The sequence below is a fragment of the Nelumbo lutea genome, chromosome 6 (assembly GCF_056320005.1).
Source record: "Nelumbo lutea isolate HS-2025 chromosome 6, American lotus-T2T, whole genome shotgun sequence".
NCBI lineage: Eukaryota > Viridiplantae > Streptophyta > Magnoliopsida > Proteales > Nelumbonaceae > Nelumbo > Nelumbo lutea.
The window spans coordinates 22,898,731-22,924,310 of record NC_142689.1 but is presented as its reverse complement, the minus strand read 5'-3'; the positions used below and the strand labels follow the sequence as shown (position 1 = coordinate 22,924,310).

General features: G+C 37.0%; 2 protein-coding genes across 5 annotated transcripts in view; one reads left to right on the top strand and one right to left on the bottom strand.

The window, feature by feature from the left end:
• Positions 1-424: 424 nt before the first annotated feature.
• Positions 425-25,574, top strand: LOC148847918 (lysophospholipid acyltransferase LPEAT2-like). Of its 2 annotated transcripts, XR_016100746.1 has the most exons (15): positions 453-1,074; positions 4,159-4,339; positions 4,529-4,588; positions 5,626-5,789; positions 5,906-5,969; positions 6,340-6,408; positions 9,237-9,332; positions 10,972-11,016; positions 12,130-12,200; positions 19,141-19,207; positions 19,393-19,443; positions 24,069-24,184; positions 24,635-24,745; positions 24,853-24,900; positions 24,996-25,574. XR_016100746.1 is itself a non-coding variant. In XM_088949686.1 (14 exons), the coding sequence occupies exons 1-14, from the start codon at positions 581-583 to the stop codon at positions 25,161-25,163; spliced, it is 1,689 nt and encodes a 562-aa protein (XP_088805812.1). In that variant the 5' UTR covers positions 425-580; the 3' UTR covers positions 25,164-25,574. The 2 variants fall into 2 exon arrangements, 1 of the variants encoding a protein (XP_088805812.1); XM_088949686.1 differs by lacking the exon at positions 24,069-24,184 and having other exon boundaries at positions 425-1,074.
• Positions 25,304-25,580, bottom strand: part of LOC148847917 (uncharacterized) — a 28,037-nt gene continuing 27,760 nt past the window's right edge. For all 3 annotated transcript variants that reach the window (XR_016100744.1, XR_016100745.1, XM_088949685.1), the window contains one exon: positions 25,304-25,550. Coding sequence is in view for 1 of the 3 variants with exons in the window: in XM_088949685.1 (XP_088805811.1) it covers positions 25,479-25,550 (72 nt within the window). In the remaining 2 variants the exon portion in view is untranslated. The remainder of the gene's footprint in view (positions 25,551-25,580) is intronic.

The window sequence follows — 25,580 nt, the reverse complement described above, 5'->3', positions numbered from 1 at the left end:
TCGAGTTTCTTGTGCCAAGGTTCTGAGCATCATGAAGATGATATTGATCAATGCAGGGGAAATTTGTCCCGACTGCGGACGAGTTGTTTTGATCCGTTTGGGAGGAAAAGATAAACAGGACAAGGTGGAGAGCAAAGGAGATAAAAAGGGAAGATGTAATGAGAGGGAGAAGAAGACAGGAAGGAATCAAGGCGATTTTCTTTCGTTGTTGGTTGGAGAGGGTAAAGGGTATTTTAGTAAACATGGGTATACAATAACTCGTATAGGGGTAAAATGGGTATTTTAAAAATTATCATCAATTTAACGTTTCCGTCAGGTTTATTAACGGAAGGGAGGTTTTTATCGATTTTTTTTTTTGAATATAAGAGAGGATTTTGAAAGGTTTTATTATTATCAGAAACTTCAGACGAGGTTTTTGTATTTTATCCAAAAGAAATTATGAATAATCGTGGTTCGTGGACGGTCCATCCTGAATTCTCTTTCCGCCTCTCTCTCTCTCTCTTTCTGCCAAAGTGGTAGAGACACGCGAGACACGCTCTTTTCTTTTCGCACTTTCCGCTCTCCCCTCCCTCTGTTTCCAATGGCGGGAGATGATCTCATCTCTCCTCTTCTCGCGTCCGAACGTCTCCTAGACTCTTCTCCCGAAGTCGAAGTGATCCTAGACATCGACACTGATAGCACCGACCGCTGTGACAGACCTTCCATTCAGCGGTGCTCCGATCGTCACGGCAATCACCAAGGAGCACAAGCACTTCTAGAGCCCCCTGATGATCAGAATCCATTTCATTTCATTGGTGCTGGTATCTTTTCCGTCCCCCCGCAGACGACCATCGATCCGTTTCGGAACCACACGCCCGATATCCAAGGTCTCTACGAATGGCTGAAGATTCTGGTCTGTATTCCCCTTGCGATTGCTCGGCTTGTCTTGTTCGTTTTCTCCCTTGCGGTCGGCTACGTCGCCACCCGATTCGCTTTACAGGGTTGGAAGGAAAAGCAGAATCCGATGCCGAAATGGAGGTGTAGGTTCATGTGGATCACTCGCCTCTGTTCTCGTTCCATTCTCTTTTCCTTTGGGTAAGTTGCTGCCCAGGGTTTATCCTTTCTCTATCTGTCCTAAATTTCAGTTCAAACAGTTGGATTATTCTACGTTCTCGATTCATTATTCAATTAGCCAGAAAAACAAATCACTGGATGCGTTTATAATCTCTCTCTCTCTCTCTCTCTCTCTCTCTCTCTCTTCATGGTACTTCTGTTATATGGAGAATTATAAGCTTGCGATGTTAGTGCTTATAGTTATTAGGGCATTAATGTGGAGACAACGACAACAATGAGTTTTGAACGCTGGATACTGCGGTGCTTACACATGGTTTACCATAGTAGCAGCCCCAAGGTCTTTAACCTATATAATTCTTGTGCTAACTGTTCCTTTACGCAATAGCTCTAAATCATGCTAATCCCTTGATAGTCCAAAAACTAGTACTTTGATTAGAACTTTCTGGTCATTTTTGAAACGCGGAGGTGATAACCAGATTTGTGCCTAGTCTAGAAGCCATGCTTGTGTTACATGGTTTCCGGTAAAGCAGCTCGAGTTCAGTCTAACCGTCTAAGTTCGTATTGGTGTCTGACATTAGTTGGGATGCCCGGATCTTATTTATTTAAATTAATAAGAGGAAGAGTTACAGTGACAGGGCGGAAGAGAAAAGAAGAAATAGAGAGAGATGCTACCGGTGCAAAACCAGAAAACTGTTAAAGAGGAAAGAGCTAGAGCACTTTGTTGATTCTTTTTTTTTTTCACATCGATCTTTTCACCATCTGAACATTGGGAATCGTTGAGGGTAAGAAAGAGAGAAAGTGGGATAGGCTGAACGAATAAATCAAATTGAGATGACATACACATGAGACGCTCCCAAATGTAGGCAGCATTGCTGAATGAATAAACAGCTATTAGATACAACATTTTGCTATATATATATATATTTGATAATACTATAAGTTAATATATTACATTATTATTTTTTAAAGAGAAAGAGAAAATCGAAAAGAAATGTTAAGTGGCCTCTCAGAAGCATGATTTAACGATTGTTGTCCTTCATTACTGTTCTTTCCATGTTCTGGAGGTCTTTCATTAGTGGCTATCTTACCGATGAAAAAAATACTTGCTGTTTGTACAGCATTTCAACTACTAGCATTTTGTATTTTCCTTCAAAAGTGCTTCAAACTTGCTGAAAGAAATGGCAGTGAAGGAGCTGTCTGGGTTTTGCAGATAGTTTACATTTCTTAAAGCTTCTAGAAGATTTGATCACTTGAATAAGCATCAATATTACTTTTTTTTTTTTGAAAAAGGTAAGTTAGTTTTTATTAAAAAAGAAAAGGAAAGAAAGTATACAAGAGGTATATACAAAAGGAAAACAAGAGAAGGCAGGAAGACGGCTACTCTAGCTGACCGAGTTGCTTCTGCCTCTGCCTCTTCTACCCCTCCCCCTGGTGCTGCGTGCCCCTCGGGAAGGAGGATTAGCAACCGACAAATCATAACAATCCATATCCATCAATAACTTGGATTTTTCTGCTCCTGAGCGAAAGCTCGAATGTGCAGATGAAAAATCCGACCACGAGCTCTCTGTCTACACATCTTATCCGAGACAGGACAAAAGTCATTCCTAGAGGTACGAGCCTTCACCTCGTTGGTGAAATTAGCTCTAAGCAAGTTCTGTATTTGAGGTTCTTGCTCCACTGGGTAGGACACCCCTAGAAGCTTCACGAAATCCATCGCTTTCTCCACCTGATCTGCACCAACCACTTGTGCAGAGCAACCTTCCTCCTCTTGCAGGTCAGAGTCAGACAGGGATTCCCGATTCACTCACCAAATCTCCATCAAAACTGGGCTCACCTTGTGCCAGACAAGATGTCAAACCTGACTGCATTTTGGTCATCACCACGCAAAGGGTTCTAGATTTGACTCAAATATAGAACATTGGGAACTATGCTGGAAGGTGTTGAATGGGTGAATTATTTTTCTTCCTCATTAATCTTGACTGGAAAATGAATCATGCATTATTTTATCTGTTCATATTTCTCTTCGTGAAACGTGGGTAATCTCATTTAAGTTGCAGATAGGATTTGTAAGTGTTTTGGTCCCTGACTCAACCAAAAAAAAGAGGTAAAGTGATGTGGAGAGCCACTAGAACTGCAATTCTATGGACAATATGGAATCTAAGGAGCAATGTAGAACACTGGATATTATTATTGAGAATATTACAATGGATATCTGCAAGGATTTTTCAATGGACAACATGGTCCGATTTTTTTTTTTTGATGGATAAAAAGAACATATATTAACCATAGCCAAAATTACACAAAAAATTCCCGAGCTTGTCCAGGGGTTCCTCAAGCATCCACAGGATAAAAATGAATTTTGATGGCAGGTCACTTAGAAATCCAGGGCCCTGGGGTATTGGGAGAATCTTTAGGGATGATTATGGATCTTTATTCAGGTCCTATCCTACTGGCTATGGAGACTCTTTTAAAGCAGAAATTTTTGCATCATTGAAAGGCCCAAGACTAGCTAAGCAGCTGAATCTCAGACATATCGAGGTTTAAGGGGATTCCATGCTAGTGGTGGGCTGGTTGAATAATAAGAACAACAGATTTTGGCATACAGGCAAGTTTTGAATGAATGAAATTAGGCAGCTAGCAAGAGAGGTAGAGATCTGCTTTAGATAGGTTTATAAACCAGCAAATGGTTTGGCTGATTCCCTAGCTAAACAAGGGGTATCTAAAGAGCAATTATTTTGGGATTCTTTGCTTGTTTAATGGGGTTAGGGGTTTGACTCAGTGGGAGCTGAAAATTGTATATTTCTTTGTATAGGTTTTGATTTAATAAAAGTTATTTCTGTTACTGATGAAAGACACTCAAAATCAGTTGGACATGGATCATTTTCATTATTGGTAATTTTGAATGTGGAGATCTATGTCTCCTTTGTTTCGATTTGCTTGCAACCTACAATAGATTATTTAACACAAATTCTTACATTCCAATGAATTGTAGAAATTTGAGAGGCTTCATGTTATCATATTGTTATCTCCTTTTTCCCTTAATCATTGACTCCATTGATTTTACAAGTTTAAAATAATGCTTTATTTTTATTCTTTTTGTTTCAGCTATCATTGGATAAAGCGCATAGGAAAACCAGCTCCAAGGGAGATTGCTCCAATTGTTGTATCTAATCATGTAACATACATTGAACCAATTTTCTTTTTCTATGAACTTTTTCCAACCATTGTTGCTTCTGAGTCCCATGATGCCATACCCTTTGTTGGAACAATTATCAGAGCAATGCAGGTAATGTAATGCCTCTATTTCCTTTGTGGTTGATTAGACTATTCTTCTGATGGTTGCAATTTTATTTTATTACCAAAAAAAAAAATCTTCTGATGGTTGCTGGTATTTAAGAATGCATAATCTGTAGTTGTTTGTTCTATGACATGGTTAAGGCCTGATTTATGTTTTCCCTATGTTGTATTTTCTTAGGTTATTTATGTTAATAGGTTCTCAGCACCTTCAAGGAAGCATGCCATTAACGAAATAAAGGTAGAAAAGGCTCTACTTCTCAAATGAACTTTAACATTAACTTTCACCTTTTCTTTTCTTTCTATGATCAAGTAATAAGTTCAGGAAAGATACACTAAATTGATTATATGACATAATCTCCTAACTGCAATTAACTATAATTCTTTGATCTGTTTGGAAATGTCAAGGAAGTGGCTAAATGGGATTGGTTGGAACCATGTGCATTGCCCGCAATATGAGAACAAGTCAAGTCTCCCATTTTTCAGGCATTGCATTTCTTTTTCTTATCCATATCTGATACTCATTTCTTTTTTCTTCTTTCTGGCTCTCATAGATGTCTGAACTAAACTCAGATGGTTCACAGCCAGATAGTCAAGAATCTCTCTCTCTCTCTCTCTCTCTCTCTCTCTCTCCAGTATGATCCCTTGACATTGTCAAGTCAGCTTAATTAGTCAGCAGGTGTTGTTCTTATCTTGGTTCTAAGTGCTAACCACTTAAACAGCATCAATACAAGCATCTCCTGGATTCTTTCTAAGATTCTGTTTTAAGGCCTTAAAACAACATTGACATAACCACCCTCCACCTAAGATTCTCTGTTAGTTTGGAGCTCAAAAAGAATCCTTTATTCTTCATCCCACCCTTTTTTTTTATCAGTCACCCTTTTACTCATGGAATTTACACCAGAAAAGAGGTTACCACATGTTTAAAATAATCTCATAAGAGAGATATGATTGTTGACAATGTTGACTGTGTACTGTGTCATACACAAGGGGAATCAGTCAATCACATTCTTGATTCTTCTGTAATTTACTAGCTTGGCTTAGGTAGCAGAGGCTAGCCTAACAAAGAAAAGGCTGGTGTTCAGCACTGCTTGTACATATGCTGTTCTTCTATTCACTTTCAATAAAATCTTTATTGTTACCGATAAAAAAATTACAACAAACAGTTGAATATGTGCCTTTTTTCTTACTTTATGGAAATAAGCTCGAAAGGGGTAGTTTTACATCAATTTATAAGCTATTTGATACAGAAATGTGTTTTCAAGGATCTGAATACAGAGAAAGGCTTCATGCGATAACTTTCCTCGAGTTCTATTGTTTCCTGAGGGTACCACAACAAATGGAAGAGTACTCATATCATTCCAACTCGGTGCATTCATTCCTGGTTTTCCAATCCAGCCAGTGGTTGTTCGCTATCCCCATGTGCACTTCGACCAATCTTGGTAGGACCTTTTTTGCTTATAAATTTCCTGTACCTCAAGTAATGTCTTTTTTTATTATTATATTCCAAACAATATCTTGTTAGCTGTTGCTTCATTTGATATGGCATTCTGTTTAGGGGACATATTTCTTTGGCAAAGCTCATGTTCAGAATGTTCACCCAATTTCACAATTTCATGGAGGTACACACTCTTATCCTACACATGTTAATTTTTATCATATCTTCATCATGTCGTTTCAAGTATTTGCTTATTAACCTTTTCTAGACATTGAATATTAAGTTGTTGCTGGAATTTTTTTCCTGTTCTTCCTCTTCATTAGCCAAAAATAAAGCAACTATACCTGATAGCTGATGCCAAGATGATTCCTTCTTGTTTCCTAAACTGTTGTACTTGCTACATTTCTCACTGTATCTATATATGACCTTCAAGTGGTCTTAAACATTTTTCTAGTTCATATTAACTTATCTCTCATAAATTCTTTTAATTGGTTTCTGAATTCTGACACTATTATGAAGTTTTTAATTAAGTATTCTCATTCTGAATTTTACAGGTAGAGTACCTTCCCATTGTTACACCACTAGAGGGGCAAAAAGAAAGTCCTGTTCATTTTGCTGAGAGGGTGAGGACATATTAAGTATCCTTTCTTGTTGAACATATTAACTGTTTTAACAGAACAAAAAATACTTCAAGTTCAAATAATTATTACTTGCTTGGCAGAATTTGGCACTCAGAACTATAAAACTTCTTGCTGCCACTTGCAACTTACAGTAGGGACTATCTTTAGAATTGTTTCTCATCTTGTTCATGAAACAGAAGTCTATAAAACTTCTTGCTGCCACTTGCAACTTACAGTTGGGACTTTATCTTTTAGAATTGTTTCTCATCTTGTTCATGAAACAGAAGTCTATATGTGCTCCAAATAAAAAATATAAATCGAGGAAATTGGGTGCAATTAATGGAGGAGTATGAGGCAACTAGCAATGCGTCTAAGAGGAAATACATATTTATTCAACTGGAGGCACTAATCAATTCAGCACCATCTTTCTCATGGCTGAAGCCACTGAACTTGATGGTATCCACTCAAGAAATTGGAGAAACCCCCTGTCCACTCCTCCCCCATGTCTTTGTTGACACTAAGAACCTGTTCAGATCTCTCCCTTTTCTTGGCTGGCTGCCTGGCTCAGTGAAGCAACTTGTGTGACTCCTGGTGTCTTAGCCCCTGATTAGATCCCTACTCTTCACTCTCCACCACAAACCTAAGCACATAATTCTCATCGGCAACCACCAGATCCTTTTTCTTTGTAATCTCATTCAATGACTTCCCCAAACGAAAAGATGCAGGGAATATGCAACTCCTGTTTATGTTTATCTTTTTACAAATTTGATGAATTGCCTCTCCGAAGTGCATTCCCTATTTCCTTAAAAAATAGGTTTATACCACACATTGAGGGATGAACCCAAAACTCTCACCCACAAGGAACAAAACTTCTAGGCAATTTTATCAGTGCAAACTGAGGAACCCATCTCCCCAGATGAATTCAATGACCATTGAAGGTATTGTGTCTGTGCTGTGCTCCATAAAAATCAATGCTTCATCTTTCAAGGAAAGAATAAACAGGAGACCACAGTCAAGCTTTCTCACCTTTGGTTTGCATCAACATTGCCATCCTTTAGCCACCCACATCTCCACCTTCTAGATTTCCTAGCTTGTATCTTCCAACCACCAGACAAGGCACTTATACAAAAATTCTTCTCTCCTCGATTCCTTCTTTTCTTACCACCACTTTGTTATCTCCACCACATTCCTGAAGCTCTACCCTTCTCTTTAAGACCTAGGTCAACAGCATCAATGGCTAAGCACTAATCCTATGTCTTAGAGTATCAAAGAACATCCTGCCCTCCCTATGGAGGAGGTTGGAGAACTCAAATACCCACTCTAGACGCTAATTGACAATGTAGGATAGTATGGAAGGCAGCTAGGGCAGCAACTATTTGGACAATATGGGAAGAAAGAAATGAAAGAATATTCAAGGAAAGGTGCAAAACCTTATAAGATATTATAGCGAGTATAAAGGTAAAGGCTGTTCAGTGGGTAAAAACATTGAACATTTCAACTGGTTTCAGTAGATGATATCCAAAGAGCTTGGAATGAAGTAGCAAGCTCTTCCACTGTGAAGGACAAAATAATAATGGAATTGAAGCCCCCTCCAAATAATAGAATAAAGCTGAATTTTGATGGAAGTTTCATGGGTAACCCAGGATTGTCAGGAATTGGAGGTGTATTCAGGGATGCAAAGGGGAAGGTGGTGTCACTGTTCTCTAGTCCAATTGGAATGTGGGGCTCTTCAAGAGCTTAAGTGTTAGCTTTACTCCAAGGAACAAAGATAGCAAAGCAACATGGTTTTCAACATGTGGATGTTGAGGGGGAGTCAAAACTGGTGATCTCTTGGATGAATGACAGCAGCCCAGGCATGTGAATTCACAGACATACTATAAGAGAGTTCAAGAACATCGCGAAGGAGTTAGGGGCAATTTTTAGAAGGGTGAAGAGAACAGCAAATGGGATGGCTGACATCTTGGCTAAACAAAGGTTGCATAGGGAACAACTTTTTTGGGCAGATTTGTAATTGATTCATATAACATAAATATTGTGTAATATGTTCTAATTGAAATTAATGAAATGAACTGTTTGCTGATTAAAAAAACCAAAGTTACAATGTCTTAAAAAATAAGATAAATGCAAAATCACCTGAGAAATGACATAGGCCTCTTAGTAGACACAATGGACCCTAAAACATACAATAGGGAATCTTCCACAGACCAAATGAATAAGCAATTAACATTTGAAGATTGGGTAATCCAATCTCTTCTGATGCAAATTTGGAAGGAATTGAGGTAAAACAGCATAGACGACCCAAAATTATGTGATCAAACATTCGTTTGTTCATTTTTCTTTCTTCTTTTTCTTATGTGTGTGTGGGGAGGTGTTGTACCTAGTGTTTTGTAGCTACACTAATTTGGGGCTATTTTTCTCAGAACCAAATGTAGTGCCTGCAAGACATACTTTTATTATAGAAGTAATTGCAAGCATAAGTACTTCTGTTAACATGATTTTTCTCTTTCAGCATCTTTCATGGCAGTTGATACATGCTCCTTTTGCTTTACATTTCAAGAACATGCTTCATTCTAGTTAATGCAGAATTTTTGGACCTGTAGGACTTATCTTGTAGGTCAGCTGATGTATTACACCAAAGCACTTGATGAGCGATATTTTGTATTTTAAAATATTAAGCATCTTTTAGAAGTGTGCAGTTATTTTGCATTACATTCAATTTTATAATTCTGTCTCCTGATATTTACTCATTTCATTCTTGATCTAATAGTCACTTAGATTCTGGTGTAATAAATTTTTACTTACAAGTTCATACTTGATATAATATTTTGCAGACTAGCTATGCTATTGCAAGTGCACTCAATGCTGTCCAAACATCTCATTCCTATGGAGACCTAATGCTTCTGACACAAGCATCCAAGTCAAAACAGGTAAGAAGTGCTCCTTTTGCAAGCTATCTCACTAGGTTGGTCTTTATTTTGTACCTTTTCTCCATCTATTTCCAACCATTGATAGGTGGAGTGTTTTACTTCCTCTCATTAATTTGTGTTCTCTAAATGCTATTATCAAATGAAAACTCTTCAGTGCCAAATAAATATGCACCTATTGCAATGATACAATTAACCCTGCTACTGCGAGAAAGATGATATTATTATCCAATTTCAATGGTGACTTTTTTATCAATAATTTTATTGGTTACTTTTAATCTTGATATTCGGGGATTTGTGAAAGCACATTTGTACTTTAGTTCCATTAACATTAATTAATCATTTAATGATCCATAACATATTATACCAGCATATCAGGTGCTAGCCCTGAGTGGATCATGCTCCGTATTATAGGTAATTGGATATTGATAAAAGAAGAAAATGGTATCTCTGTTGGTTGAGTATATTGTGAAACTTTGTCCTACAAATGTGCCTTAGAGCTTGCTGTCTTTCCCTATGTGAATCTTACAGTTTCTTTCTTCATAGGCCAGTTTGACAATAAGAGTAAGGGATTCTTGAGTAACAGTAGGTCATCATCATCCAAGTCTTATCCCAACTATATGGGTTTGGCTACATGAATCTTCTTTCACCAATCATCATTCTTTTCTGTTTAATGCCATATCCACTGTTAAATTATGAGGGTTTATATATTTCTTACCACTAAGGTCTGTCTTTTTTGTTCTACCCTAGCCCTTCTAGCCCCTTCAGCTTGCAAAATTCACTTCTTATGGGTGCTATTGACGGTCTTCATGACCAAATTATCTTAATTTTATTTTTTTCTCTCATTTTATCACTTATTAGAGCTACTCCTAGGTTCCTTCAAATGACTTCATTTCTAACCCTATCCTTTCAAGTTTTTCCACTCATCCATTTCAAGCTCTCAGCATTCTTGAGTATTAGTAGGTATTAAGTAGCAAATAAAAATTGATATTTTGCAAACCCCTCTTTTTTGAGGTTTGAGTTGGCATAGTTAATATTACTTTTAATTGGGTTGTCTTCAGTTGATTGCTTTCTGATCTGATTTGACATGGCCCTTTCCTGGTCCAGTTCCTAGGCAAATATTCTTTTATATATCTATTTTATATTGATATCTAGCATATTATAACTGATGAATGTCTTTCTAAACCTGCTTTTAGTGATCCCATGGATCTGGTTATCATTGATTGTCTTTATGGTGAACAGTTCCCTATGTAGAGGGGTCCTCTCTAATATCTACATGGGTACATGCTTCTCGAATATATAGATTCTCACTTTTCAGACAATCTGCAGTTGATTCCCTTAGCTCTACAAAGTAATTACTAATATATTCAGTGTGTACTCATGTCTTAAGTTGAAATAATTATGATGAAAATTTCCATTTATTTAACTAGTTCTTTTATGTTAACCTCCTATTATAGTTTTAACATCATCTCTTTGCCCCAAGTTGTTCCCAGAAGGGTGATATCTTTCTTGTTCCGATTTGTCAGTAATCATAAAATATGGTGCTTTACATGCATATATTTATGTTTCCAGTATTTATGCTTGTCTATTCATTTATTTATTATTGTTGTTTATTTACCATTATTTTATTATTATGTTGCAGGAAAAGGCCTCAAGTTATATGGTGGAAATGGCTAGGGTGGAAAATGTGAGTCTCCATGTTGAATATCTTGATATCTACATATTTCCTTTTGGCTGTGCTTTAAGAGCTGGATATGTTTCCAGGAATGCATGTAGTAAAAATGTTTAGGTATGAATTGCTGTCTTTAGGCAAAGAGTGTGTAAAATGGAAACAAATTTTTTAATTCATGAGGCTACTTGCTTATACGATGAATATAACTAGGAAGTGTACTGAGAGTAATCCATAATCTACACCTTTTTTTCTGATTGTTAATCTATAATCTACATTTTGAAAATACTTAATACAGGACTATATATTAATTTTATAATAGAAAGTATTCCTTTCCCATCGGAGTGAGGCATCAGGGACTTGTTGAGCCCACAATGTATTTTGGCTGAAATATGTTATTTCCAAGGAAAATTAATGGGTTTACATTGCAAATTGTTGTCTTTTTGTGATATTTCTCAAAATATTGACACATGGAATACATCAGCAGTAATATTGCCAATATTCTATTGAATTATGTAGTTCTAGGCATTCCTTGAATGGATATTTCTGGAGAATCTGGACCCTCATAAGTGAAAAATCTTGTGAACATGATAAACAAATTTTGGAATATCGCAAGCAAACAATGCTATTTTTATCAGCAAATGCCTTTGCTGATAATTTGGCAGAACAGGGGATGGGTAGGGGTCAATTGTTTTGGGCAATACTGTAATTCCCTTTTAATCCTTTGGGGGAGAGTTAAGCATTTTATCTCTCCCTTGTTCTCTGTATGTATTTGTGATTCTATTAGTAAAAGTGCTCTTTGTTATTGATCAAGAAAAGAAAAAACAATGCTATTTTTATATCATTTACAATATTTGCAATTTCTGAACGACTTCCCAATGCAATGTATGTCACTGAAGCTATAAAGTATAAACAAAGAATGCCCCAAAAAAAAGATCTCTTAAGAAACTTGTTTCCAATAGAACTTGAAAAGATGTTATTTGTAGCAATCATGTTTAGCTGAGGGTTCCCTCATTAATTCCTACTGTTTTATCCTAGGTTGCTTCGTAAGAATTTTCTAAATTACTTTTATACTTGCTATGCTGGAATGAAGAGAAAAGCTTAATTGTTTCCTCCTATTTCTTTCCACAGCTGTTCAACATTAGCATGCTAGAAGCTATGGAATTCCTCGAAAAGTTTCTTGCCATGAATCCAGATCCTAGGTAATGTCTAAGCAGCATTATTGTAGTACTGTTTTGGTTCAACATCATATCACATTGATGTTGAATGCATGTTCAACAGTTAATAGTTATTATTTTGTTTTGATCCTATGTAGTTAGTCATTATATATCATTTTAGAACATGGAAGATCCATGGAGTGAATTTCTTCCCCAAATGTTAGGAAAAAGTGTAACATAGAGATCTGTAATCTGAGAAATTGTTGCACCTGTAGGAGACCAAGCATAAAACCCTTGCACATATATTGCTTTTTATAGTAAAGGAAAATTTATAAAATAAAAGAGAGGAAAACAAGAAATGATAACAAGATATCACTGAGTACAAAGGCAGAATGTAAAATACCACTTGACCCTAGACAACGAGATTTCTGAATAATTTGTGAACAAAATCCCCCAAACCATTTAATAGAATAAGAGCCTATCCACAAAATAACATAAACTTCACCATTCTAACAGAACAAAGCAAAACAACATTTAAATGCCCCTATCTCAGAATTATAACACTCTCTCCTCCAATGCTATGCTTCCTGAAAATTGGCCCATCAATCTCCAAATTGAAGTATTACAATTAATGATCTTCTTCATGCATTCCTACAGAAGAAATATCATAATCCCAATCATCCATTTCCACATACATAAGACTCCTAACAATCTACAAAGTTACTACCATACCGTGGATTCTGAATTTTTATCTTCTTCTAACTACTCAAAAAATTTCCTTGCATTTTCTTCACCTCCTAAAAAGAAAAGGTCCAGACTTTTTCCCACTTGAACTTCTCTTCCAACCACTCTAACTCTTTTCTGTCAACTTGAAAAACTCCATTTACCGGGACAACACCTCCCTCTTCTTGGTTTGACTTCATTTTCCTTTCTGACTCGGATTGTTTAGTACCATTGCACTCCCCAACAGATGCCTTCATTGAAATCATTGGGCCCTCAGATGTAGAAATCACTCTCCTAATTACCTGATGTGTCTCACTAGCACCACCTGATGACAAACAACCAGTGCTTTCACATGCTGAATATTGGTACGAGTCAAAATTTTATTTAAGGAAGCAACCCAGTTAACATGGAACAAATTTGATTGTCAATTGTTAATCAAGTTGTAGAGAATTAAGTGACCTACTAAAGTTCGCTAATTTCTGGGTTGCTTTATCATTTGACAAATGCCTTTGCTACTTTGTGATGCAAAAACTAAATAGTGTCCCAATTACTAATGTAAAATGTAAATGATGAGTAGGTGTAATACCTTTTTCTTTTAACTTTTTTTTTCCTGGTGAATGGTGATTTTTTTTTATTTTTTAATTTTGGATACATGAATGGTGATTTTTTATTGCTCTAACAGCATGGATATTTGATGTTTATGAGTGATGTTTCTTTGCATAATTTCATAGAAATAAAAAGCAAGTGAGCCAAGATTGGTATTGCTTTGCATTGTTTTACACTAGAAGGTAGAAACGACCCTATGATTTGGGCCTGGTTTATGGTGGTATCAAATAATCAAAGTTTCCAAGATTTTGAGTATGCCATCTTTATTTTACTATTAAAATTAACAAACATTAAAGTAGCTTGTCTAATACTAATACAAACATTAAAACGGTGGTGAGTGAAAAATACAAGAAAAGAGGGGGGAAAGGGAAGAGAGAAAATTGGTCAGACCCTCAAAGGGGTTGCACTACATACCCTCCAATGAGGGATCAGGCCACTGTAGCTCTCCAGTGATTGAATTCCAGAAGAGAGTGAAAATCGGTGGAGAGGCGTGGTTCACATGTTGGTGGAAGGGAGAGAGAATTTGGGTTTGGGGGATGGGCAGAGTTCATGTCCCCCATTGAAAATGGGGCTATATATAATTCCTTTTTTTACGTTTCTTATTAATGAACTTTAACTTTCTAAAATTTTAAGAATTATGCTAAGTTAGCATAAGTGGCTAGCTATCTACATCAGTCACCAGTCAAGGATTGACTTGGTTTGCTATCCTGGGCAGGATCGGCCTAGCTCGGTTTGGGTTCAAGTCAGGTCAACTAGGTCTATGGTCTTTTGTAAATCTATAATCTTACACCAGCATCAATAAAAAAACAATTATTATTTATGACACCTATTTTTCTTTAATATGGTTAATATAAATTATTAGAGATTTGCCCAGATTATCTACAATTTTTGTATTTATTTCTATTTTAAAATTTTATTATTTAGTTATGAAATCATGGGTTCACTTATTTGACCTGGATGGTTGAATTGCTTAGCTCCCACCAGGATGGAAGAATTGTTTTGTTATTGGGTAAGTTTTAAAAGAACATGGGTTTTATATTGTTAAAAGGTATTGAATAAATAGAGGATTTAAAAAAATACCTAAAATATAGGATTCAATGAGTGAGAATGGGAGTTAATACCTTAAATGTAAGATTTAATGAGAAGGAATTGAGTGAGGTTAAAAGTAGTTCAAATTACATTTTCTGCCTTCACAAATAGAGGGACCACTATGGATTAGAAAAGGATAAAAAAAAATTAGAGAGGGACCAAATTCAAAAATATAAGGGTGTTTTAATCAATAATAGGATTCAATAAAAGATTATGGGAGTTAATACCTTAAATACTTAATAAGAGGGAATTAAATGAGGTGAAAGGTACTAGAAATTACTGGCAGCAAAATATGGTACAGAGAGTGGTGGCTGGATAATGAGGTCTGACCCATACCCTCTGGGCTGTTCCATTTGGAAGAAAATCATGGAGGTGGCTCCACTTTTTATGGGAAGGTATCTCCTTCACGGTGGGCTTGGGTCATAGACTGAAATTCTGGAAAAACAGCTGGTGTGGGAGCAGGCCCTTTACAGAGTTCTTTCCTCAGCTGTTTCAGCTAGCTGAAAATCAGGAGGTGTTGGTGGCGGATTGTTATGAACCGAGAGACAATTTCCTTTCCTGGAACCCCCGCTTCAGACGATTGGGAACTTGACCAAGTGATAGAATTATTTCAGCTGCTAGCTATTCAATCTTTAAACCAAGGAGAAGAAGACACACGGATTTGGAGATGGTTAAAGGATGGCTTGTTCTCTCAGTTCCTTTTCTAGAAGCTTAGTTGAAGGCAACAGAGCTGAGGTCCCTGCTGAAAAAATTTGGAATTCACTTCCCCCTCTAAAGTGAATGCTCTGTTGTGGGCTGTAGTGCTGGATAAAAGTCTCTCAAAACAGAACCTGGTAAGAAGAGGACAACATTCACTTATTCCTCCACTGCCCAGTTGCTGCAGAATTGTATTATGGTGCTGGGAGATTCAAGGCCTGTCAAGATTGGCAAAAGATGTTTGGAAGACAATCCTGGCTGCTATAATAAATGCCATATGGGAGTGAAGAAATAAGAGACTTTCAAAACTGCTCCAAGGAAGCCAATAGTTTAATCTCCATCTCCTATGGGGGGCTAGTCTCCTGGACAGCTGCTGTAAAAGGTCTCCAAAGTAGGGTGCTTGGGTTGCAACTGGGATCTTGTAGTTTATTTGAGTTGTAATTATGTACCTAGGACCCTGGTCCGGATCTGCTGCTCCTGAAAAGGGTGCTTTGTAATCTTTGTCTCTTAATAAAAATTATATTACCTTTTTCGGAAAAAAGTACTAGAAATCACATTTTCTGCCTTGACAAGTAGAAGGACGAAATTCAAAAAAGTACTCTCATTCTTACTTTTAATAGTAGTGTAGATGTAGATAGGGTTCTGTACATGTTGGGTATCAATCTGATCCCAACCTAACTTGACTAAACATTCCAAGTCTGTCCTGCCCCATGAATAGGGTGGGCTGGGTGATTCAGGGCATGGAGCCAAAATGAGATAAATTGTGAAAATTATTAATAAACAAATGAGCAAATAAAAAATAAAAGAAGAAAAATGTAAGAACACTTGAAATCCACATATAAAACACTTTAGATCTATGATATAGCAATGCAAAGTTTACACACCATTATCTGAATTTGATCGGGTTGTAACCAGTTGACAAGTCACAACCCAAATTCAACCTTAACCTGACTAAGGACATACCAAATTCGTCCCAATAGAGGTGGGAGTGGGTGGATTACCCAATTGACCCACACAATTCACATCCCTATCAACATATAACAGAATCAGATCCATATGGGTCAACTTCTGTTGATCATGAGGTGCTTACTAGTGTAAGGTTGGTTAGAGCTTAACATTCAATAGTTAAGTGAGGCACAAGGATCTTCTGATGTTTAATGTGTAAACCTCAAGGTATGATCCTTTAAGGCTTTAACCTTATGAAATCTCATTCTTTTAAGAAAATGCTTCAAAAAAAAAATCTCTCCAAACAGGTGTATCTTGTGCAATTTAGACAGTGAATCTGCCTTTCCTATTTTCATTTCTTGCCCCTTTGCAGGTTATATTTGGGATAGAATTTTTTCTCTTACTACTACAAGAAGTTTGGATAGGGATCCATCTACCTTTAAGTGGCCAAGAAAAAGGGGGAGGATGATGCGGACGTGCAGAATGGCTGCTGTCTTATGGATGATTTGGGAAGAAAGAAACCTCAGAATATTCAAAGATAAGGAAAGAAGTGTAGAGTTTATGCTTGACTGTGTGCTGGTGAAACCTCAGAATATTATGGATGATCCATCTACCTTGTGCTTGTTCTCTGAATTTACCGTTGATGATTTACTCAAAAACTGGAGGGTGCTTGCAGGGTCCTCCTCCAAGAAAAAAAAAAGTCAAAAACTTCTGCAACAGTGGGATCCACCAATACCTGATTTCCTCAAGCTGAATGTTGACAGAAGCAGTGTTGGTAATCCAGGCCCTTCTAGAATAGGAGTGTTAAGAAATGATAAGGGAGAAATCTTGGGGTGGTTCTTGGGACCAATTGGGGAAGGGAATTCCATAAGAGCTGAGTTGGAAGCAGTTTTGCATGACTTACAAAAAGCAATGGAGTTGGGCATTCAGAAATTGATGGTTGATGGGGACTCTAAAGTGATCCTAAGCTGGTTGAGAGGAGAGGAAAAGAGTCCTTGGTGGTTCAGAAATGAGATAGCTGAGTTGGAGGCAGTTTTGCATGACTAACTAAAAGCAATGGAGTTAGGCATTCAGAAATTGATAGTTGAAGGGGACTGACTCTAAAGTGATCCTAAGCTGGTTGAGAGGAGAGGAAAATAGTCCTTGGTGGTTCAGAAATGAGATAAAAAATTCAGAAGTCTGTCAAAAGATATGCAAATATCAATCTTGTGGGTTCCAAGGTCGGCAAACAATTTAGCAGATCAATTAGCAAAGCAAGGGGTTAGAAGAAAACAGACTTTTTGGGCATGGTTGTAATTCTAAATAGAAAAACTCTGGGTTTGACTTTCTGTTTATCTCTTGTTATTGTTACAAGGGTAGCCAAAGCTGCTCTCCATTGTAAATTTATTTCTTCTATATCAATAAAGCTCTCTGTTTTTACTGATAAAAAAAAGTGAGAAAAAATATAGAATATAGGTTCAATTTAATACTGGAAAGATATGTTACCAGAAACATTAATAACCAATCAATCAGTATCATAAAAGTGGTAACCAATTGGGTGAGAAAAAAAGTGAGGGATTGAGTGATTGTGGGCCATATGCACTTTTGTGGCTGGTGTGGAGCAAAATGATTGGTCCTACATCTGGAGCAAAATAAATTTTCTCTCTTTACGGTATCATAGATTTTCCCATGGGAATATACACAAAATCATAAGGGACTATAACCATATTTTTATGTAATGAACATAGATGAATTAAAAGAAAAACTTATAAGAACATATACATAAAAGGACTATGTTTTTATCTAATTAACTAACCATCATATACATAATAGGACTATGTTCTTATAAATACTTCAAGACTATTAAAAAGTTCCTAATGCAAATCTAAACTTAAAATAAGTCTTAAAACCCCATATATTTAAAAAAAAAATCAGAGACATGCACAGAAAAATTTAACCCTACATGAATTGATATGTGCATAATGCATCATATGTTTTTGATATGAGGCATTTCAGTATTTGAGGCATGTGCCTTATGCTTTTAGGTGTGGATTTCTTGCTTGTGCACTTTGTATATTACCACTACCAAACTTGCAGAAAGAATAAATGTAGTGACTCGTGATTGAACTGCTTTTGACATTGCCTTCTGTACATTTTACTAAAATGTTGGAGGTGTGATGCTGGGCGTTCCACCATGTTGAGGTGTGGTGATTGTAAGCCAGATTGCAAGAGACATAAGCCTCTTGAGTAAATATTTCTAATTAATGAATAATCCAAAATAATATAAAGATAAGGGTAAATTTCAAGGAATCTCCTTTTACTTTGGAGGGTTTATCACTTAACCCCCTGTACATTTTTTGTGACTCTTAGCCCCTTGTACTTTCATATAATATCAAACCACCTGATGGTGTTAACAGCGAGTAAATACCTAAATGCCAAAATGTCAATATGACATTTTTATGCTTTTAAAGCAAAAATCTAGACTAGGTGATGTCTGGTTTTGGTTAATGGAAGAGGACATGCATTGACACAACTTAGATGGCTTAGATCCATTGGTTCATTTATGGATACCATTTTGACAAACCAGACTTTTTATTTAATTTGGTACATCACTTGGATAAGCAAGATCAATCCACTGCTCTGGGAGACTGCTTTGATGATCTTTTTTGGATTGATTTGGTACACTATTCTATGCGAGAGTGTAGCCTGCCTAAGGTTATGATATTAGTGTAACCAAAGTGAACATTTTTCATGATATTAGTGTAACCAAAGTGAACATTTTTTCATAGACTATGCCACTAGAAGCAAGTTATTGTGCCGATTTTCTTGAGTATTAAATAGTGGCAAGATGTTACATATGTTATAGTCTTGACAGTTTTGTTCTTCTTAACATGGAAGTTATAATAAGACAAGATTTATCAGATTCTCGTTACGTCTTCTTCTGCAGTGGACGTGCCAAGATCGATGACTTTTTGAGGGTTATGAAGTTGAAAGCAAGTCCTCTTTCTGAGAAGGTTAGTTGCCAAATTGTCTATAACCTTTTGTGTATTCCAGTTTCTTGGACATAAATAATTTATTTTTCCTCTTTTCCTTTTCCCCATTTGAACCTTACAGTCTTTCATTCTTTTAATTCTCTCCATAACTACTGGATATTTCATTTGTTAGTTATCTTGTTAATTTTCATTTATTACCCATGCAGATCTTCAGGTTCATAGATGTTGAGAAGTGCGGATCAGTTACATTTAGACAGGTAACTGACTGATTTATTATGCACTCAATAATTACCATGTTTGAATGTTCTCTGATTTGGCTATGCAGAGTTTCGTAATAGCTGTTGAATTGTTAGGCAAGTGCAGCTCATGGACATAGCATGCTTTTTCTTGATACATGTAATTTGCATGTTTGATAACAAATTGTCTGCCCAAATCAATGTCATTTTTTATAGAAAAAATGGTACTGCTAATATTATTTAGGCAGTTACTGTGACATTTCACCCTAGTCACTCTAGCTCCCCTGTTTTTTCTTTTTTTTTTCTTATTTATTTTTATTATGTACTGAGGTTGTTTAACACTGAATATCTGGTTACGCTTTCGTTATTGATGACCAGCATGAGAGTACTTTCGAGTTTCAAAAACTGGATGGGACATTGAACTCCAAAGAACCCCATCCAGTTTTTCCTGGTTTCACAGGATGGTTTAATGTCTCACCACTAAAACAACCAAGTGGAACCTAATTTTTGTTTGGTCCATGGTTTCCCCATTTCAACTAGCTGGTTACGCTCTTTTCATTTCCAATCAAGGCTTGCAATTTTGATCTGGAATTGATTGTGCATGTTAGTCAATAAAATATCTAGGTCTTTAGGAGGAAATCCAAGAATGGGCAACTTTTGGAATAGAGGTTTCTTGCTAGAAGTGTTGAGGAATAGAGGTTTTGGGGAGAGATGGTGTAAGTGGATGAAGGGTTGTATTTCCTTTTGTCACTTCTTAATCTTAGTGAATGGAGTAGCTAGGGACTTCTTTTCTGCAAAGAGGGGCCTTAGACAAGGAGACCATTTGTCACCTTTCCTCTTCACCTTGGTAGTGGATGTCCTAAGTGTCTTGATTTCTAGGGCTGATTCAAGAAATCTACTGAAAGGATGGAGTTTTGGAAGGCAACAAGTGATTGTCACTCACCTACAATTTGCGGATGATATCATTTTCTTTTGTGAAGGGGAAATTGAGGAGATGGATAATTTGAGATTGGTGGTGATGCATTTTGAGAGAGTCTCTAATCTTAAAATCAATTGGAACAAGAGTTGTGTAGCAGGGGTGAATTTATGGGATGATGAAGTGCAGTTGGTGGCTAGGGCTTTACGTTGTGAAGAAAGTGGTTGGCCTCTAGTATATTTGGGTCTGTCCCTAGGGGGAAATCCTAGAACAAAAAATTTTTGGTACCCAGTTTTAGAAAGATTCATTAAGAAGCTAGCAAGGTGGAAGAGAAATTATTCTCACTAGGGGGTAGAATCACTTTAATCAAGTTCACTTTGGCCAACCTTCCGGTGCATTTTTTGTCTACCTTCAAGCTTCCTGCCAAGGTTGCCAATAAGTTAGAAAAGCTCATGAGAGATTTTTTATGGAAGCCGGGTGACTCAAAAAAGGACCATTTAGTGAAGTGGGAAGTAGTTTCTAGGAAAAAGGAAGCAGGAGGTCTAGGCATTGGCAATATTAGATTATGAGATGTAGCTTTGTTAGGAAAGTGGTTGTGGAGATTTCCTTTGGAGTAGGACAGTTTGTGGCACTTGGTGGTGGAAAGTATTCATGGGATGGCAGCTAATGGATGGGATGTTGGCGTCAACCCTAGGGCTTTTCATTTCTCCCCTTGGAAAGCAATTGCTGGAGTCTCGTCTTCCTTTTAGCCTTTCATCAGATTTGATGTGTGTTCAAGTAATAAAATTGTGTTTTGGGAGGAACTTTGGCTTGGGAATACCCCCCTTAAGGATAGATTCCCAGTAATGTATTCTCTTTCCCTAAATAAATTCAAAACCATCTCCTCACTTTGTGTGTTTGAGGGGACTTGGGATTTGGGTTTGAGAAGAGGGTTGAGGGATTCAAAATTGGCTTCTGCAGATGAATTATTCACTGTGTTGAATTCAGTTTTTCTAGATCCTTCCTGCCCAGATAGTAGAATTTGGAAAGAGTCATCTTCGGGGACTTTCTCTTGTTCATCTTTCTTCAATGCCTTAGTCCAATCTTCTTTTGTGTCTGTTTCTTTTCCTGCTAAAGAAATCTGGTATTCTCCTATGCTGCCAAAAGTTAGGGCTTTTTGCTAGGAAGTGGCTCTTCAAAAGATCAATGCTATGGATGTACTTCAAAGAAAAAGGCCAAACTACAGCCTTTCCCCACATGCCTATTACCTTTGCTTAAGAAATGGTGAGACGACACTCATCTTTTGATTTCTTGTCCTTTTGCTTATTATTTGTGGAATTGGTTCTCTTCTTTGCTTGGTTACAGATGGAAGCCCCCCTCAGGTGTGCTGAACCTTTTTGACTCTAGCTTCTTCCGACAACCAAGGAAAAGGGGCAGGGTAATGTGGTGAATAACAAGAGCTGCCATCCTATGGTCAATTTGGGAAGAGAGAAACAATAGGATCTTCCTAGGGCAAGAAAAAATCCAAGGAAGCACTTGTGGAGGTTGTCACCATCAAGGTTATGCACTGGTTGAAAGTACATCATATCTTCAAGGATTTCTCATCAGTGGATTTTGTTAGAAATTGGAGTGTTATAGCTATATCCTTGCCTTCCTCCCTTGTGGTACAAGATTGTTGGGTACCACCGTCTTAGTTCAAGGTGAAGCTAAACTTTGATGGGAGCTCCTTAGGTAATCCAGGTTCATCAGGAGTTGGGGGTGTGTACAGAAATGAGGAAGGAAAAGTCTTGGCCCTTTACTCGGGTTCAATTGGGGTGGGAGATTCATTAAGGGCAGAAGTAATGGCCTTACTTTAAGGTTTGAAATTGGCGAAACAATGGGACATGCAGCAATTAGAAGTGGAAGGAGACTCCAACTCCAAGCTGGCAATAGGGTGGATGCAAACTGGTAACCTAGGAGTGTGGTCTCTTAGACAGCCTCTAAGAGAGATTATTAGCTTAGCAAGGGAGGTTGGGGTGCACTTTAATTGGGTAAGAAGGTCAGCAAATGGAATGGCTGACACTTTAGCTAAGCAAGGAGTTACTAGGGAGGCTTTGTTTTGGGCTTGTTTGTAAGTTTTTTATTTTCTTTTTCCATCCTTTTTGTGGGTGGTAAGCCTGTAATCTTTTTAATTATCTAATGAAAGTTATCGTTTCCTGTAAAAAAAAAAATCCAAAACATTGTCCACTTGGAAAAGGAGCTATATATTGTTGGGAGGTAGGATAATGCTAATCAAGTCCACTTTAGCTGATTTAGCAGATTCTCTTTGTCTTCACAATTTCTATGTTGGTTGAAAAAAGATTAGGGAAGATCATGAGAGATTTATTGTAGGAGCCAGGTGAGACAAAGAGAGACCACTTGGTGGAGTTGGGAGATGGTTTGCAAGACAAAGGAACAAGGGGTGCAAGTGGAGAAGTTGAGGGTTAGGAATTCAATCCCAATTAGAAAATAGCCTTGGAGAGTTCCATTAAACTCAACAGACTGTGGCAAAATGGTGGCTAATATTCATGAGATGCTAGATTTGTTAGTAGAAACATTACCAATAGTGTACTTTTGGCATTTTTGAACTTTATTAGGTATGATGTGATCATGGAATTAAACAAGATTTTATGGGAAGACTTGTGGTTGTGGGTGAGGGGAAGTTCTTTAAAAGATTGCTTTCTGACTCTTTCTCTATCTCCCCTAAGTCCAAATTTATATCTTTAATTTCCTTTACATTTGAATTTGGAACTGCTTGGGATTTTGGCTTTAGGAGAGATTTGGCAGATTTTGAAACCTTTAAATCCCTGGATTTGTTAGATGCTCTAGAGGAGACTCGAAATTGCAGTTTATCTGCACGTGTTTTCTCTGTAAGGTGAGTGGAAGACTGCTTACCTACTATCTTCCTGCTCATTTGTCTCAAGTATTTGAAAGTGGTTCTTTCAGTTGGCCATTTCTTGGTGTAATGGTAAAATCTCAGGTGGATTAGTGTGAGAACATGGGTTAAAGTTTGAGAATAGCCACTTTGTGCATAAAAGGCCAAAAGGTTAGGTCCATACCTAGTCTACCTCTCCCAGATAGCTTGGACCAACATTGTGTAATGGCCTTTTTTATTTGGAAATGGTTCTTTTCTCTATTTGGTTGCAGGTACGCTTTTCCATTGGATGTGTAAGTTTCTTTAAACCTCTTACATATTACCAAGGAAGAGAGGGAAAAACTTGTGGAGATGCACAAGAGCATCGGCAGTATGAACAATATGGGAAGAAAGGTTTGAGAGGGTCTTCAAAATTCAAAGTACACAGCAATGAAACAATCAACTAAATTCATTTCAATGAAGGGGCGTTCTACAATGTGATTTTTTTTTCTGAAGAGTGAAAATTTGTTTTTGTTTTCAAAAACACAATTTGTTTTGTAAACAAAACTCGGCAGTTCTTTTTTCTTTTGGTTTTCCTTGTCTGTCAAGTGTCAACATAAGAAAAGTTGCTTTCTTTTAGTTTCTCATCTTATCTCCCACTTTCTTTGGAAGTTGCAACCAAATGCAATGTCAGGGAAATTAGTTACATGTTTTGGACCATGCCAACCTCTAGGCGGAAAAGTAGAATAAATATTTCTGCTAAGGTTGGGTCAAGACATGATAAGCTATGAGATGTTGGTCTGGCTGATATATTTTGTCAAAAGCAATCCATTACTTGTGCTAATTTTTCTACCATTACTTATGCTAATTTTTCTACAGTTTAGAAAGTTTCCAATAGAGGGGGCAACAAGGGTGCAGGATAAATCTAAAGGGAATGGAGGAGGTTGTAAATTTGACAACAGAAAGGAATTGCTCAGCAAGCCGCTCTCTGGAAGGCAAGTGGCAGACATGAGGTGGATGGTGATCTTTCGATACTAGATTCAGTGTGCTAAAACAATTTGGAAAACAGAGTCTTAGCTATGGCTATCAGCTTAATTAGGGATTTTAATACCAGTAACAACCGAATAGTTGGATTACTGAGAGTGAGGAACATGTATTTTCTAGCAATATTGTGTTGGATCATCTTGAATACTGTTAGCATCTTACTAAGCAGAGTTTTTTTTTTTTTAGTTTTTTGATCAGTAAATCAGAAGAATCTTTTATTGATATAAAAAAGAATTTACATTAGTGAGCAGCCTTGGCTACCCTTGTAACAACAAGAAATTGAACGTGTTGTTTGGTCCAAATATGATTCTTTTGGACCTTCCAGATATGATTCTTGCAATTTCATTATTTTAGCAGATACATTCTTTAACATAGTCATAACTGTATCACGGAACATGCAGTTCTTCTTTGGATCAGCTTACATCCTTAAGCAGCCATTTTTCTGGCAAGCCTGTGAGTTAGCCTTCACAGAATGTGATTATGGAGAATATAGTTATATCTTGAAACAGCAGGTATTTGTTAAATTATTGTGCCCCTCAATACTTTTTTATTTAGACTGTTGTTAAACCTGAAGTTATCAAATGAATGTACATAATGATGCTTAATCACATTGAAACAGTTGGGAGATCTTCTTTCGGAGGCAATGCCAAACATATGTGAAGAGGAGGTAAGAAAACAAAACCTGCCATTTGGACAATTTATAACATGTATTATTTCAACCAATCATTTATTGGCATAGTTGTGTTCTTTTACTTTTAACAGGTCAGTCAGCTATTGCAGTTATTTGATTTAGATGGTGATGGAAGGATCAGCAGGAATGATTTCATGGCTTGCCTAAGAAGTAATCCATTGCTAATAGCACTTTTCTCGCATATTTTGGTACGCAAGGATTTAATAGCGGATGGTGGCAGGCTAGAAGAGGTTGTCTGATGCACAGCTTGATGCAATTGCTGCATTACTGCCCTGCCTCCTTGTTTTCTTGTATTTGTTTGCCGACGTGAGGTGGGGGAATTGTGGGGGTGAAGAGTTGGCTCCATAGGGTTTTTCTTGCTATGGTAGCTTCTCTAATATACAACAATGTAAAATGCTTCTTGAATTAGTTTCGGTAAAGTAAACATCGCTTTGAATGTGTATTTTCTATTTACAGCAAAAAAAAGAGTATCAGATAATTGAGAAAAAACGTTGACTTATGCCATACAAATCGGATGATAAAAGATTACAACATTTACAGTAGTAATATTATCTTCACATCACAGTACATTTATCTTTTGACTTGGCGTCCTGTTTGGAAGAGGGATTACCACTGGTCCTTGGCGCCTGCAGCAATTCATATTATTACAATGTCAC